At 58.9% G+C, this 15,581-nt stretch overlaps 2 protein-coding genes across 6 annotated transcripts; both read left to right on the top strand.

The window, feature by feature from the left end:
• ATG101 (autophagy related 101) lies at positions 1-6,435 on the top strand. 5 transcript variants are annotated; one of them, XM_046660104.1, is made up of 5 exons: positions 217-308; positions 570-692; positions 1,269-1,384; positions 2,945-3,267; positions 5,590-6,435. In XM_046660104.1, the coding sequence occupies exons 3-5, from the start codon at positions 1,357-1,359 to the stop codon at positions 5,992-5,994; spliced, it is 756 nt and encodes a 251-aa protein (XP_046516060.1). In that variant the 5' UTR covers positions 217-308; positions 570-692; positions 1,269-1,356; the 3' UTR covers positions 5,995-6,435. The 5 variants fall into 5 exon arrangements, with proteins under 5 accessions (XP_046516054.1, XP_046516060.1, XP_046516070.1 ...); XM_046660114.1 differs by lacking the exon at positions 217-308 and having other exon boundaries at positions 315-692; XM_046660098.1 differs by lacking the exons at positions 570-692; positions 1,269-1,384 and having other exon boundaries at positions 1-308.
• Positions 6,436-7,170: 735 nt separating this feature from the next.
• Positions 7,171-10,555, top strand: SMIM41 (small integral membrane protein 41). Its single transcript, XM_046660140.1, has one exon. It carries the CDS (start codon positions 8,220-8,222, stop codon positions 8,493-8,495), a length of 276 nt encoding a protein of 91 aa, XP_046516096.1. The 5' UTR covers positions 7,171-8,219; the 3' UTR covers positions 8,496-10,555.
• Positions 10,556-15,581: the final 5,026 nt, after the last annotated feature.

Genomic DNA, 15,581 nt, shown 5'->3' with positions numbered 1-15,581 from the left:
GGGGAATACTTCTCTCCGTCAGATCTTAAAATCCGAGAGATATCAAGAAAAAGGTAGCTTGAAAATCCTAGAGCATCATGTGACTCTACTTGTCCACGTGTGTGAATGTCAAGCGGCCCGGGCTGCTGCCGTGGTGTCAGGGCTCGGCCGAGCTTGGCCGCGCCCCCGCCGGAGGCCGGTGAGCAGGTGGAACCCGCCGGCTCTCAGGGGCGGGGCGCGGGCTTCCGGTGCCGGTGCTGCCTCGCGCCGCGGTGGTCTGGCGCCGGCGGGGAGGGTACTTGCTGGGCGTGCGGACGCAGGCTCGGCAGGTAGGGGAACGTTCTCCGTGTCTGCCCACGTCTCCTGTGCGGCGCGGGCGCTCCCGGGCCGGCGGGAGGGAGGGCGCGCCTCGAACCAGGAGCCCAGGCTGGCTCCGCGCGGGGCGCCGCCCCCGAGACCGTCCCTGGACCGTGGCGGTGCGCGGGTCGTGGCGGCGGGAGAAACGGGAGCCGGGCGGGAAGTCCTTCCTGCGTCCCGCCGGAGTCTCTTGATGCCGGGCCGAATAGCTACCGCTCTGTGTTTGCTTTTAGTCCATCTCTTGCGCTCAGTCGCCTGCGCGGAGGTTGGGGCGTACCTGCGGAGGGCGTACCGGGGCGTGAGGAGGACGAAGGGCATGGTCCGAGCCTGAGGGATCCGAGCTCCAGCCTATACGCGTAAGATGGGGATGGGGGTGTCCAGGGCGCTGGCCTGGCTCTGAGAAGGCATCGCTCGGCCCCTGTCCCTGTGCTCTGCAGACCGGCGCCTTGGGGAGACCAGAGGGACGAGACTTCCCAGGCCCTCTTCTGGAGAACTGCCCAGCTCACCGGGGGCGGAGGCAGGAGTGGGGGTGAGGGGACCGACAAGCTCATCCCAGACCGAAGGTGGCTGCTGTGGGAAGGAGGCTGGGGTTGGGTGGTACTGACTTCCCGGAGGAGTGGAGCCTGGAATAGCACTGAGAATGAGTGGAGAGCCTGGGCTTGGGGCCAAAACGAGGCGAGGTGTGTCCTGTTTGAAGGTGTGTGGGGGACACAAGAGGGGGCAGTTGTGGAAGAAAGGGGAGCTGGACCAGAGCTGGGAGTCTCTAGATGGGAAACTGCTGGATGGAGTTAGTCTAGAGGGCAGAAATGACCCAGAGAGCCCAGTCCATGGTGGAACTGAGAGTATAGGAGAAACCAACCCAGCAAGGCTTGGAAGGCCCTGGAATTCCTGGGTCAGGATGAAGTGAGCAGTTACTTTGTACTACGTTCCAGGTACTGAGTTTCCAGTGATGAATAGCATACAGTCCCTGCCCTCAAAGAAGTCTGCCTAGTGGGAAAGACAAGACAGCCCCGTGAAAAGATGACTCTAGGACAGGTAGACCCGGCAGGTGAGGGGCCAGGCTGGCTGGATGTCTGAGCAGTCGGGACAGAGGCTCCTGATAGCAAAACAGAGACTAGTGGTTTGAAGCATTACGAGCCAGCTTCCTTCAGCAGAAGGAGCAACTGGACAAAGCTGACTCGAGCTGGAACGGTCTGCTGTGAGAGGTAGTGAGTGCCCCGTCAGGGGACATGTGTGAGCTGAACACTTTCAGCTGAGAAACTGGACAGTCGCTCTTGCTCTGGGCTCGTGTTCAGTTACCTCCCGAGCTCTGGTTCTCAGGTCTGTTCTTTCCTTCCCACCCCTGCCACCAGTGCCGGCATGTGGCCTTGCGTCATCTCAGCAATATCAATATGATAATGAGTTACAGCAGCTAAGCTTGCTGTTTACCACTTGCCAGGTATGGCTTTAGGTGCTTTATGGATGCTAACTCATCCGGTCCCCGAGACAATCTTTTCAAGTTCGCTATTAATGTCCCCTTTTTATTAATTGGGGAAATTGAGCACATAGGAGTTAAGCAGCTTGCCCAGGATCACACAGCGAGTAAGTGGCAGAGCTGGGGTTCCAGCCCAGGCTGTCTGGCTTTAGAGTCACTGCTCTTGACCACTATTCTACTGTTTTTCATGTGTCATTTTGTTTAATCCTCACCACAGTCGAAATTTACAGATAAGAAAACAGACTCAGGTTGAGTGATTTGCTTAGGGTCACAGAGCAAAATATGGGAGAGCTGGGATTCCAACCCAGGACTTTTGGACAAGAAAACCCCCACACTCTGCGCTTCACTCCCCACATCCCATGTGCTGCCTCTGTAACTGCCATTACTGTAGTCGCCTCTATCTGGAGTCCTTGCCCAGCCTTTCTGCCTTAAATTGGCAAGTTTTTCCCCTAGTCTGTGGCTGGCCCTGGAAATAGGGGAGGTGTCGTGTGTGTGTGTGTGTGTGTGTGTGTGTGTGTGTGTGTGTGAGTGTGAGTCAGGTTAGAAAGCCCAGTCTTCTTAGCTTTCCGTGGCTTCTCAGAGCAGTTCGTGACCCCAGAATAGTGAGGAGCTGTTCATCGCTCGTCAGCCAGAGTTCACTTCCTGATCACAGATTTGGTCTTGGCACAATGATGCATTGAGTCTTCACTGCCCTCAGGACAGAGGCCATTGCCTTGACCTGGTCATTCAAGGTCCCAGGAAACCAGACTCCAGTCTTCCTTTTCTTCTCGCTCCCGCTTTGTAGTCTTGCCACTGTGGTGGCGTTTAGTCCCCGTCTCCCCTCCATCGCGGCAGCTTCTCAAGGGCAGGTGCTGGGCTTGCCTTTGGACGGCCCGAGCCAGGCAGGTGTTGCCGGTCAGCATTGGCGTGAACTGCACTGCAGACCATCGTGAACCCTGGCCGGTTGTTTGGAGTGGTAACTTGGAAGCTCCCCCATCTCAGATCCCGGGAGTGTGAGCTTCTCTGACGGTCTGTGCTGTGCCATGTAGAGGAGGGCCGTAGAGGCAGTGGCTGGGCTGGGCCTGGACAGAAGTGAGCAGGTGACATGCAGGTCGTGCAGAAGCTGGCAGCCTTCAGACCTCATCCCTCTTACAGGGCAACCCCTGTTGGGTGAAGCTCCCCGTCTTTACTCCGATCCCCCACCTTCGGGGGCTGCCGGCTGCAGGATGAACTGCCGCTCGGAGGTGCTGGAGGTGTCAGTGGAAGGGCGGCAGGTGGAGGAGGCCATGCTGGCTGTGTTGCACACGGTGCTGCTGCACCGCAGCACGGGCAAGTTCCACTACAAGAAGGAGGGCACCTACTCCATCGGCACCGTGGGCACCCAGGATGTCGACTGTGACTTCATCGACTTCACCTACGTGCGCGTCTCCTCCGAGGAGCTGGACCGCGCCCTGCGCAAGGTTGTCGGGGAATTCAAGGTAGGAGTGTGGCTCGGCGGGCGGACCGCGCGGGCCGCGACTGCCCTTCCACTGTGCCTGCTGTGACCAGCTAACCCTTCCTGGGTGTGCCTGTCGGGCTCTTTCAGGTTCTAAGGAACAGGTGTGTTCTGAGCTCCTCTGGGGGGCTTGTGTGTGTGGCAGGGGTGAGGTGGGGGGCTTGAAAAGCTACCCAGCGAATGAGAACAGGAAGCCCTCGTAGCATTGGTGGTCAGGTCCCTAGGGTGATCATTGCCTCTGTGGCCTTCACCTTCTCTCTGACTCCACAGCTCTTTCTGCTGACATTTTTTCTCGGCTTCTGCTTCCACTTTGCCTTGTCAGTCTGGGCCTTTCCCATGTGGAACGCCCAAGGGAGGATAGCTGGGCTCAGGCCATCGCCATCCAAGTGGAGCGGCCCTTTGGGCAGCGTGACCTGTGTTTGTATGTGCCTGTGTGGGCGTGGGGACAGGTGGGAGGGACACACCAGCCTGCCGATGTTGGTCACCTCGGTGGGCATGGGGGTGTGGTTTTTAATTTTGTCTTCATTCAGTGTTGCTGTGTTTCACTGTTTCAACCAGTGGGTGTTTTTTTTTTTTTTTTTTAAAGATTTTATTTTTTCCTTTTTCTTCCCAAAGCCCCCCGGTACATAGTTGTATATTCTTCGTTGTGGGTTCTTCTAGTTGTGGCATGTGGGACGCTGCCTCAGCGTGGTCCGATGAGCAGTGCCATGTCCGCGCCCAGGATTCAAACCAACGAAACACTGGGCCGCCTGCTGCGGAGAGCGCAAACTTAACCACTCGGCCACGGGGCCAGCCCCATCCAGTGGGTGTTTTTTACATTTTAAAGTCACAAAGGGAATTTTTCTTTAAGGTACCTTCTCTGGAGTCAGAGGAGTAGGGTAGTCTGTCTGATTTTCATTCCACAAATGTTCGGAGAGCCCCTGCACTGCCGGGCCCTGTGTGATCATTGCAGGGGGTGGACCCCCCCCCCCCGCCCCCCCCCCCCGAGCCCAGGAATTTGTAAGAGTTTTCCCGTCCCCTTCATGGGAGGCCGCCGGTCTTAGGCTCTGTGCTCCAGATGCCTGTGAGAGGCCGGAGGAGCAGTGTTGAGAGGATGGGCCCTGGAGCCAGGCTCTGCCACCCAGCAAGTGTGTGACTTTGGGCAGGTGGCTCTGCTCCTCTGGGCGTCAGTTTCCCTGTATGTAAAGTCGGAGTGCTGATCGTACCCACCTCTAGGGTGTATGCACTGTGAGGATTAAATGAATCATTGTCAAAGTGTTAGCCGTTGTTACTGTCAGTCAAAGTCACCCGATTGGTTTGTCGGTGAAGGAGAGACTTATTCCCTGATGGGCAGTTCAGGACTTGAGGGCAGCATTCTCACCCTCTGGGTTAGTCCCAGCTCAGATGGATAGGTGTTCAGGGTCCCGGCTGCCTGAGGAGGAGGAGGAGGAGGAGGAGGAGGGTGGGCCCCCTCCCCCGCCATGAGGGGGAAAGGCAGAATTATTGGACCAGATGGTCCCCTTTGCTTCTCAGAGGAGGAGAGGAAGCAGCCCGGGCTGGTCTGTCCTTCCTTTCCCTTCCCCTTTCTGTTCCTTGGCTTCCTTCCTTCTAATCAAGGACCGCTGGGCTTTAGAGTGCCCTCTCCTGCTTTTCTTTAGGGACTGTGAGTTTAGGTTGTCATCAAGTGAATGAAGTAGAACGCTTGTGCTTCCTGGCAGTGGAGAAGGTAGATAGGGTTTACCTGGGGAGGAGAGGCTGGAGAGAAGCTGATTTTGGAGAATGTTTGGAAGGATGGGGGCCAAAGAGTGGGGTTGTGGAAGCAGAAGCAGGGCCCTTCATGTAAAGGTGAAGATCAAGGGTTTTGAAACCGGCCAGTCTGGATTCAAACCCTGACGCAGCCAGTCACTAGTCTGTGACTTTTGGCAAGTTACTGTGCCACAAGTCACAGGCCAGTGCCTCTGAGCCTCATTTTCCCTCAATAAAATGGAGGTAATATGCCTGCCTCATAGAGTTGTTGAGAGGAGCGAGTGAGATTGTGTGTGTAAAGTGCTTGGCCCAGGATAAGCGTTAGAAAACATCAATTCTGACCAAAGCTGGAGGAGTTGGGCAAGGAGACGTTTTGTTGGTTTGCCTGAACCACTCAATTTTAGGCTGGCAGTTTGCTGTGTCACTCCACACAAGTCCTTTACCCTCTCTGGGTCTCATTTCCTTCCCCTCTCTGAAGGACTAATACAGCCTGGCTCCCTGGGGCACAGGAAGCTGGCCCTCACAGGGGGGACCTCCGCAGAGGTCTTGGCCTGCTCACCCGCTGCCCCTCCTTCCCCAGGATGCGCTGCGCAGCTCCGGTGGCGACGGGCTGGGGCAGATGTCCTTGGAATTCTATCAGAAGAAGAAGTCCCGCTGGCCCTTCTCAGATGAGTGCATCCCCTGGGAAGTGTGGACGGTCAAGGTGCACGTGGTCGCCCTGGCCACGGAGCAGGAGCGGCAGATCTGCCGGGAGAAGGTGGGAGAGAAGCTCTGCGAGAAGATCATCAGCATCGTGGAGGTGATGAACCGGCACGAGTACCTGCCCAAGATGCCCACGCAGTCCGAGGTGGACAACGTGTTCGACACTGGCTTGCGGGACGTGCAGCCCTACCTCTACAAGATCTCCTTCCAGATCACCGACGCCCTGGGCACCTCGGTGACCACCACCATGCGCAGGCTCATCAAAGACACCCTTGCCCTCTAGGCCTCTCGGGGGCCTTGGGTGCTCCTTGATGGCTCGCAGACCTTGGCTTCTAGGGATCGTACTGTTAGGCCCTTGGGGCTCTGGAACCTGCTCCAGGTCCTTGATGAGATTGGAATGGCCACCCCTGGCTTCCTTGTTTTGTGGTCACCAGTATCTGGTCATTCTCTTAACCTTTGCTGATGGTCAAGTCTGGCCTCCACTGTCTCCCCACAGCCCTGTGGGGTCCTGCTTCCTTCTCCACTGTACAGAAGAGCCATCTGCTAGGGTGGTGAATAAAGCTGAGAATGTGAGTTTGGGTCAAGCCGTCTCTCCCTTGGCTTGTGTTGTACCCTGAAATGTCCACACTTTCTGGCAGACCTGTGAGGACACAGGTGTGTGTTGAGGGCATTCTTCCAAGATGAAGGGAATGCGTAGATGGGATTAAAGACAGATGAAAACTGACTGATGTTGTACTTTGTTGGACTTTCACATAAGCAAGTGTCACCCACCCAGGTGTGGCCGTGGTCAGTCCCATGAATCAGGATCTGTTGCTTTTGGATATGACTGTGCTGTTTCTCCTCCCTTCCTAAGGAAGCTGTGACATCCCTGGCCTTTATGTTATCTGGTCTTGCTTCATGACAGCCCCAAAGAATATCTTCTCTGTCTTCATAGGGCACACAAAGGCCGCCAGGTGTATCAGAAAGCTCATTCGATTTGGGGTTTCTCTCTCGGGAGATTGGCCAGTTTGAGACTGGTGTCCGGTGACACTTCTTCCAGGCTGGGCTAGCTTGCTGGTTCTGAGGACACTGCTTCGGTAACTCACACTCATTCCTACACAAGCATGCTCGCAATCAGTGAACTCCGTTGTGTGCTTTTCATTGATTTATTCCATATTTTGTAATGCCTTTTGGCTACATCTGGGCCAGTTCTAACCAGACTCAGTGCACTGTGTGTAGGGAGGGGTGCAGAGGGAGAAATGAGGGTAGGGTGGTGGAATGGGGTCTTGCCCGTGGTCCTGGAGCAGGTAGGTAGCCAGGACGGCCAGGAAGTGTTTGCACATTTTTCCCATTGTAGGCCAAGTGGCATTTCGTGACAGGTTTTATGATGTCCTGCCCTTGGTCTTGGGGGTGTTGGGGAATTGGAGAACTCCGGAGTTCTCAGGGGTTTGGGGACAGGAAAGGCCCATTCCCAGCAAGTCCTTGATGGTATGTGATCCCCACCTGGCCTGCGGAGGGACCTTCCTTTCCTGCTAGCTGGCCATCAGCTGATCCCTTCTGAGAGGGAGGCTGATACAGGTGTTTGCTGGCAGTGACTTTGTGTTTAAAGAGAGCTCAAGGTTGCTACAGGAGTTGTCAGGAGACCTGTGCTGGGAAGTCTTCCCTCCGTCCCAGCTTCCCCAGACTTTCTGCTTTTCTGCAGCCAGATCTGCTCCACTCTCCCGACCTGGCTTCGCTATGGGACATCCGGCTGTTAGCGAGCTCCCCTTGGTGGACAGCTCAGCAACATCTCCAGCCCTTTTGGCATTGTGATTCCCAGAGGTAGGGCAGTGATTTTCTCAGGAGTCCTGGGCACTCAAATCTGTGCTTTCCCACTGCTCTGTAACTCTCCTTGACCTCTGGGGCCTGAGCAAGGGTGTGGGGGTCGGTGGTGAAATCCCCCGTGCCTCCATCTCCCTGCTGTGCAGTCAGTGGAGGCTTCTGAAGGGAATGATGGATGAGGAAGGAGGGCATCGCTCAGGTCAGGAGCCTCCCCATTTGCCTCCTGCTCCAGTGGCCGCCTGGGCCACCTCGCAGTGTTGAACTTTGGCGCAGGCAGAAAGCCCAGGAATGGGGATCGCCCTCGCTTGTCCTGGGTCCTGTTCAGTCCGGGGCAGCACCTCTGCCAGCACTCGGGGTGGGGCCTGGCAGATCTTTTCAGGGCTCTGAGGGAGGTGCTACCTCTTGACTTCCTTTGCCAGGAAAGGGGCAGAGTGCTGGGTTTGGCTGGCTGGGTGCACGGGCCAGATTTGCATGCACGGGTGTGTGCGCCTTTGGGAGGAGAAGGGATACCCCGGCCCCGCCCCGTAGTCCACCCTGGAGGAGCCCTTTGTCTTGGAAGAGCCTGAGCGCTCTGCGCGAGGGGTGGGGGCCTAGGGCGCCTGGGACCCGCCCCTCGGGTCCCTCCTCGATCCGCCGCCCGTCCGCTGCTGTCCCGGGTTCCGGCACATCTGGCGGTGCCGCGCACATCTGGGCAGCCGGCGCCGGAGCATGAACGGCTCTCAGGCGGACGCCGGGGCCCAAGCCGCCTGGCTGAGCTCCTGCTGCAACCAGTCGGGGGCGCCACCGGAGCCCCCCGAGGGGCCGCGCGCCTTGCAGGCGGCGGTGCTGGGCGTGCTGTCGCTGCTCGTGCTCTGCGGGGTCCTGTTCCTGGGCGGCGGCCTCCTGCTCCGCGCGCAGGGCCTAGCCGCGCTGCCCACCCGCGAGCGGCGCGCGTCCCGCGAGGCTGAGCCCGGCGGCGCCAGCGGGGGCGACGACGACTCGTAGGCGCCCGGCCGCCGGGAGCCCCGACGGCTGCTGCGGAGCGAGGCCCCCGCCCCGGCCTCCCCAGGCCGCGCCCGCGCAGGTGAGAGGCGGCCGCGGCGGGGGCGGGCACAGGGCCGGGGCCGCCCGACCCAGGGGCTCAGCGCGGCGACTCTGGCCCGGCTCGGGGCGGCCGGGGGCGGCGGCTCCCGCAGGTGTGCGGAGTCTGCCTTTCCCTCCTCGGCCTTCGGTTCTCCCGCAGCGGCGCCTCCAGCCTGTCCTTTTTCGAGAAGAGCCGGTCACGGTGTCACTGGGAGAGGGGAGGCAGGCGGGTCAAAGAGGAGGGGTGCTCTGGGGCTCTCTTCCCCACCCCCCGCGCCGCGACCCGCAGTTCCAGCCCCCCTGGTTCCACGACCCCACCCCGTGGCCCGTTCCACCCAGAGGCTGAGGACACACACGGCCACAGAGACGGACACACCAGACCTTCGGCTTCTGCTTCCCCCCCTTCCTTTCCTTAGTGAAGCCTCGCCCCTGGAGGGGGTTTAAGATTCTGCCCTGCGGCCCCCCTTGAGGCGGGGATGGGAGTGCGGTAGTGTTTTAGGCCGGAGCCAGGGGTCTGGATGACCCTGGGCGATGGGTTGCTGTGCTGGGACCCACTCCTTTAGCCCCTGCTCAGGCTGTGAAGAGGGCTGTGGCCCAGAGCAAGGAGCTTTGTCGGCGTGTGTGTGTGTGTGTGTGTGTGTGTGTGTGTGTGTTTGGGGGGTGGGGTGTAGATGGCAAGGTTCCCAACAGCTGGGGGGCCTCAGGAGCTCGTTGCTCCAGGAAGCTGGGGCTGAGGATTCCTGGCTGTGGGGGCTCCATCTGGCCCTCCTGCCTCTGCATCTCCCAGGACAGGAACCATCTGGAGGAAGGGCCTGGGTGGCCTAAGACAAGGTAATTCCAGGCCAAGGCCACCCCGGGCAGAGCCGGGGTTGTGGGGGGAAGCCTTGACTGTCCTTCTCCTCTGTCCAGCGTCATACCTAGAGGCTCCTGGGAGGTTTCTGTGAGTGGGGCTGGTTGCTGGGGGTGGCTCTGACCCTCCTTGTCCCTCCTATGCAGCAGCCCCTCCCTGCTTGCCAGGGGCAGAGGCAGGGGCCCAGCTCCCCGCTGAGAAGGGAGTCGGCACAGGTGAGGAGGGGCCGGTGAGGGGTGGGGGGCCAACGGGCAGGCGGCTGAAGCTGAGCAGCTGTGAAGCTGACGACGGGTGATCCTCGTGCGGAGCAGCCCAGGATTTGGTGCTAATCCCGGCAGCCGTGCCATCCTGGCCCCGCTGAACCGTGGACTTCTCACCTCCGGGACACCGCCCCCCCCCGTTGGAGAGAGGGCTGTCCAGGGCGGTGAGGGTATGTGTGTGTGAGTGTCTGTGTGTGTCTGTGTGTGACTGCTCTTGGCACAAGGGCCATGGGCTGGGCCTGGGGACATTCCTCACCTCCTTTGCCGTGTCCTGGGGGAGGGGTGGGAACTCCCTCTCTCTATGGTATCTGGGGTCATCTACCCCGTGGCCGCCTACATTCTGCTGTTTTTCCATCTGCTCTCCCTGTGCTCTCCTCTCCTTCCCCAGCTGGGGCCGAGGAGTCCCCATGTCCACCAGGAACCCTTCATTTTACAAATGGGGAAGCTCTGAGAGAAGGAAGTGACCTTCTCAAGTGACACATAGAGCTGGAAGTCACCCCGGGGTTCCTGATCCCGAGCTCAGGGGTTGGGGGCGGCATCCCTGAGTGAGAAGGCCTCCCTTGGGTTGCCCTTCTTGCTCCGTCTGGCTCCCTTTCCCCTTCTTTGAGATGCTGATGCAAAATATGGCCTTTCCGCCCCCAAAGGAATGAATCTTCACGCACACATTTGGCGCATGGTTTCTGAGACTGGAACCCAAACCCCTGTGTCCTGCCTCCCTCCTGTCCCTGATTCTCCACTGGCCCTTTTAGATCCCTTCTTGCTGCTGGGGACAGTCTTCCAGAGGTCGGCAGCAGCCCCCAGCCAGCCGGGCTCAGCTTTCCTGGCCTGAGCCTGAGGGTGGGGGTGGGCTCGGGGGGGGGGGGGGGGGGGGGGGGAGGGACGTCTTTGGAGAAAAAGCCCCGCGGTCAGAGAAGAGGGATCAGAGGCAAGGGCAATGACTTTAGATTGGCCTTTGAGATCAAATCCGGGTGGTGGCAGGGGCACAGAGAGGTTTGGTGGTGGCAGGAGCTGTGGCCCCAGTATCATGGTTTCTTCTCACACCAAGGCAGGGCTGGGGTGAGGCAAAGGCTTTCTTTATCCAACTTCCTGCCTTTGCTGTCCCTTTGGCTCTGTGTTTGGAGAGCCGAGTGTGGCGTGCGCTGGGGACCTCGATGTTCCTGGGGAAGATGCGGAGATGCTTGCTATGGAACTCTGACCCTGGTCAAGGCTGTCAGACTGAGTGGGAAGAAGAAGAATTTAGAAAATTTAGAAAAAGATGGGTGCTGCTGTTAGCCCATCTCTCAGGCTCCAGCTGGAGTGAGAGGTGGGGGAATGGGTGCAGGGCTGAGAGCCGGGGGATGAGGCTGGGCATCTGGCTCCTCAGCAAGCTCTGTCAGCCTGCAGCATCCGTGGGGGAAAGGCTGGGACGACAGTGGGTGGAGATCTTGCCTAAATTTCCTCCAGCCCCTGAGTTTCACCCTCAGCTGGAAAAGGCTGTTGGGGATTTATCCAGTTTATTCCTTGGCTTCCACATGGCACAGCTCCCTTTCCAGCAAAGATGGGGGTGGCGATCTCTTACAGATTCCTGAGCCTTGCGTGGTCTGTCCCCCAGACAGCTCTCCCTCCAGCCTGCTGCCATGGGAACTCCTGCTGCCTTTGATCCACGCGGTGCGGATGACAGACTGGGAGAAACCCGGACTGTGGCATGACCTCCTACCTGGGACCCTTGCACTCGGCTGCTGCCTCTCACCTGCTCCACTCAGCCTCCTGAAGTACTCATGGGTGTGGGTCCGGGAGGTCCGTGCTTCAGGAATGAAAGCCCCTGGGGGACTGCTGTGTGTCCTGGGCACTGAAGTGGCCACACACCCTGGATGCTCGGTGCAGCAGACGCTGGCCTTGCCCCCGGCCCACCGGGCCTCGGGGGACATGAACATGTCTTGTCTCTGGTGCAGGGTGGTTGTGGTCTGACAGGCCAGTGACTTGTCCCTGCTGAGGGCTGTGGGTCCTGTCACCCATTTGGAGGTCTTGGGTGCCCCAGCAATGCCCCATCACTTCCTGTGGCTGGTCATGCAAGCTTAGGTATACAGTCTATGTTTCCAGCTCCTGACTCTCCACCCCCACTCCAGTTTGAACTGTGTCTGGCAGATACTGAAGTAGCAGCCCAGCCATGCCCCTCTCCCCTGGTCTCTCCTCAGTGGCGGCTATTCCCCTCCACTCCCGGATCCAAATCTTCCTAAGGGTGGCAGGAGGTGAGGCCGACGGTGACTCTCACGCCGGCACTCGGCTGCCCCCCTGTGGCCCACGTGAGCAACAGCACCGCTTCATCCAGCGGGAATATTGGGGTCAGACAGGAGTCCAGCCTGAGCCCCAAGGGGGGGGGGGTTTGAAATGGAGTGAATTTTGTCATCGTGTGCACTTAATTCTAGATTGTAAACCTTCCTGAACCTCAATCTCTTCGTCCATAAAGTGGAGGCAATGATGTCATTGTAAGGATCAAATAGGTAATGTGCTTGACTGTAGATAAAAGGCTTCCTACGCTGTAATTACCACGTGACCTTGTTATTATTTTCCCTGACTCTGACCGTCCCCAGAGGAGAGGAGTAGGGCCTCCCACCCTGTTCCTGGGAACTCCTCCTTTGTTCATCTTTTCTGTGAGTGTTTACTGGGTGACTGCTGTGTGCCAGGCGTGCTCTGGGAGCTGGGCATGAGGAGGTGACTGAGACAGAGTCTCTGCCCCCGGGAGCTCACAGTCTAGGGAAGAGCTGCTCAGAACACTGAGTTGAAGTCGACAGTTGGAGGAGCCCAGCATCGATGGAGCCAAGTGCAGAGGGGGACGGGCTAGTAGAGGAGGCGGCGTCCGAGTGGGAGAAGGACATTCTGGGCAGAGGTGCAGAGGGGGTGGGGCCAGGCTGCTCTGGAAGCAGGGGTGTGAAGGGAGAGGAGACCAGAGGGGGGACACCTGAGGAGGAGTAGAATTTACCCTGGGGGCAGCCAGGTGCCTGCAGGGTTTCAAGCCGGAGAAGTGGCTTGGTGGGATCCGGACCTTAGGGACCTGGGGGTGTACATCTTGGGGTGGGAGCAGGACGGAGGTAGATAGACAGCAAGGAGGCTGTGGTCAATAACTGGCAAAAATGCTAGGGGCCCTGACAAGGATGGAGAGGAAGGGGACAGGTCCAAGGGATATCCGGGATTCGGGCTTTGGTGACTAGTCTGGGCGGGGGGAGGCCAGGGGCCAGGGCGGGGTCACTGAGGGAGTGGGGATGCCTGCCGCCCACCCAGGTGATGTGTTACCAGTTAGGACTTTTTTGGTCTGAATTTACTGGAAACCCAAACAAACGTGTAACCCAAACATGTGCCTGGAAAGCCTAGGGCTGTCTCTGGGCTCAGTGACTCGGGTCTCAGTCGATGAGAGTAGGCCTTGCGTCCCTCCCTTCCATGGCCTGGTCTGCTCACCTGTGTCAGCCTCTGCAGGGTGGCCTAGTGGTCGAGCAAGGACTTGGAATCGCACCGCTGGATTTGAGTGCTGGCACCACATTCACTAGCTGTGTGACTCACGCAAAGTGCTTAACTCTCTGTGGCTCCATTCCCTTCTCTTTAAAGGGGGAAAAGCAGGGCCTAGCTAGTGCAGTTTTTGTTAGGATGACGTGAGGTTCACAGGTATGGAGCACCTGGCACAGGGCGAATACACGGTAAGTGTGCATATTTTCACTTTCAGACGCCAGGGGAGGCTCAGTGTTGGCATCAGGGCCTCTCAGGTTCAAATCTATCAGGAAAGAGGGGGGCATCTCCCAGGTCACTCAGGCCAAACCCTGGGAGCAGCTGTGACTGGGCCTGTTGGACTCTGCTAACCCTGAATCACTATGCTGTCAGTGTGGAATGTTCTAAGCCTCAGTCACATGCTCTACTCAGAGTGGGGGGGTGTCAAGACACCCCAAACCACAGGGCCCAAGGGAGGGGCATGTTTCCTCACCAAATCTAGTCCTGTTTCAGCCCTGGGGTGAACAGATGCCGGGGTCATGGCTGCTGCAGATAGGGGGCCACAGGCAGGGGGCAGGTGATGAGCCCAGTTCTTGTGTGTTGAGTTTGAAGCACAGCAGGGACATCCATGGGGCGCTGTCAGGTGGACGATTAGCATATGGGCCTGGGGCTCAGCAGAGAGGTCTGGGCCATGATGTTGCTAGAGGCAGAAGATGGAGCTGTGGGAATGGCTCAGGTTGGGGTGGGGTGACCTGCTGCATGCAACCCTGCAGGAGGCCACCGCTTACAGGCAGGGCGGGGGTGGGGAGGTGGGGGAAGCCGGGGAGTGAAGAAAGGGTTTCAGGACTGAGGGGTGTCCAGGAGGTTCCACACCCCCAGCAGTTCTGGGGCCTGGGAAGAGGCCTGCAGCCAGAGGCTTGGGGGCGGGGGAGCTCTGCCTCAGGGGGAGAGGAAGAAAGGAACCCCAAACAGAGGCTGGTGGGGACAGGCTTCCCTCTGGGCTGTGTGTGTGTGTGTGTGTGTGTGTGTGTGTGTGTTTGTGTGTGTGTGTGTATAGGGATGGGTTTATTTTTTGTCGCACGCTCCCTTGTCCTGTGTGAGTGCTTCACCCACACACACGTCACAGCTAGGCTACAAAATGAAACAATAAATACCCAAACAAGCAGGCACAAAGGAACGCACACATCCCACTCCCCAGCTACTGGCTTCCCTTCTAAGCTCAGCAGACTTAGACTTCAGCCACCCCCTACCCTCCGAGTCGTCTGTCTGTCTGTCTGCCTGTCTACCTTGACAGGGCTCAGAACTACCAGTCTCTAAAACCCCTGCTTCAGATACTGCTGTGCTCTCTGGCCACACCCTCTGTTCTCAAACATTTTCATGATGGTCCCTTGAGCTCATCCGTCTCTGCTCCCTCCTTGTCCCTGAGCCCCTTCCGGCCCCCACTCCCCTCCCCCAGTTAGAGTCCGGGGTGTGTTACTTCAGCCTCGCTCCTGCCCACTGCCTGATTGCCTTCCTCCTCCGAGCCCTCCTGGTGGCACCTCAGCCCTTGATGGCTGCAACTCTCTGTTCTTGGAACCTGCACCCGGGCTGCTGCGTGCTCCGGAGGAACATCCCAGCCCTGGGCAGACCGGTGGCACCAAGACTGGCCCCCAGCCCTGCTGGACCCTCGCCACACCCACGCCCGCTCCCGCCAGCTCTCTCTCCTAATGCTGAGTGATGCAAACCATCCCTGCGCTCAAACCCCGACCCTCCCCTGCACTCTGCTCCGATGCGCTCGCCTCTGACTTCCCACAGAACAGAGGCGCCGGCACTTCTGTCCCCAGACCTGGACCAGCACTTCCTCTGGAGCCAGGGGCTTTCCCTGCATCCCCGCCCTGAGGATGCGCTCTCCCCTCGGCACCCCTCGCACTCCTGGGGCGCTGAGTGTCCTCCTCCTCTTGGGTTTCTTAACGCCTCTTAAATCGCTCCTTCTCTGCTGGCTCCAACTTCAAAACCACACTCGGGTTTCTTCCACCTTAAAATAGCCCTCCTCTGCCTGTGGGGCTCCTCCAGTTACCACCCTCCCCCCCCCCCCCCCCCCTTCTCACTTCATTTTGCGGCCAATCTTCTCCACGACCCGTCCTGTCCCTGTCCTCAGCTCTGCTCGCCCCTCGCCCCTCTCCAACCTGGCTTCCCTCTGCGGGAGCGGTCAGAATCTCCAGCCCCTGGCTGGTTGCTCCCACCTGCTTTTCAGGTCTCCTGGCCCCTCCTGCCGCTGCCGGCCCCCCTCCTCACAGCTTGCCCCTCTGCGACAGAAGCTGGTGAGGAGGAGAGGAGAGGCTGAGACCCTGAGTTCCAGGACAATGCTGAGTCCACATGCTGGGGCTGCCCCTCGCTGGGTGACCGAAATCCTCTCCCTCCTTAGTGAAATGGGATGAGGATAATACCCACTTCAGGAAACTC

This window comes from Equus quagga, chromosome 1 (genome assembly GCF_021613505.1).
Source record: "Equus quagga isolate Etosha38 chromosome 1, UCLA_HA_Equagga_1.0, whole genome shotgun sequence".
NCBI classification, from domain to species: domain Eukaryota; kingdom Metazoa; phylum Chordata; class Mammalia; order Perissodactyla; family Equidae; genus Equus; species Equus quagga.
This window is presented reverse-complemented; position numbering and strand designations above follow the sequence as displayed.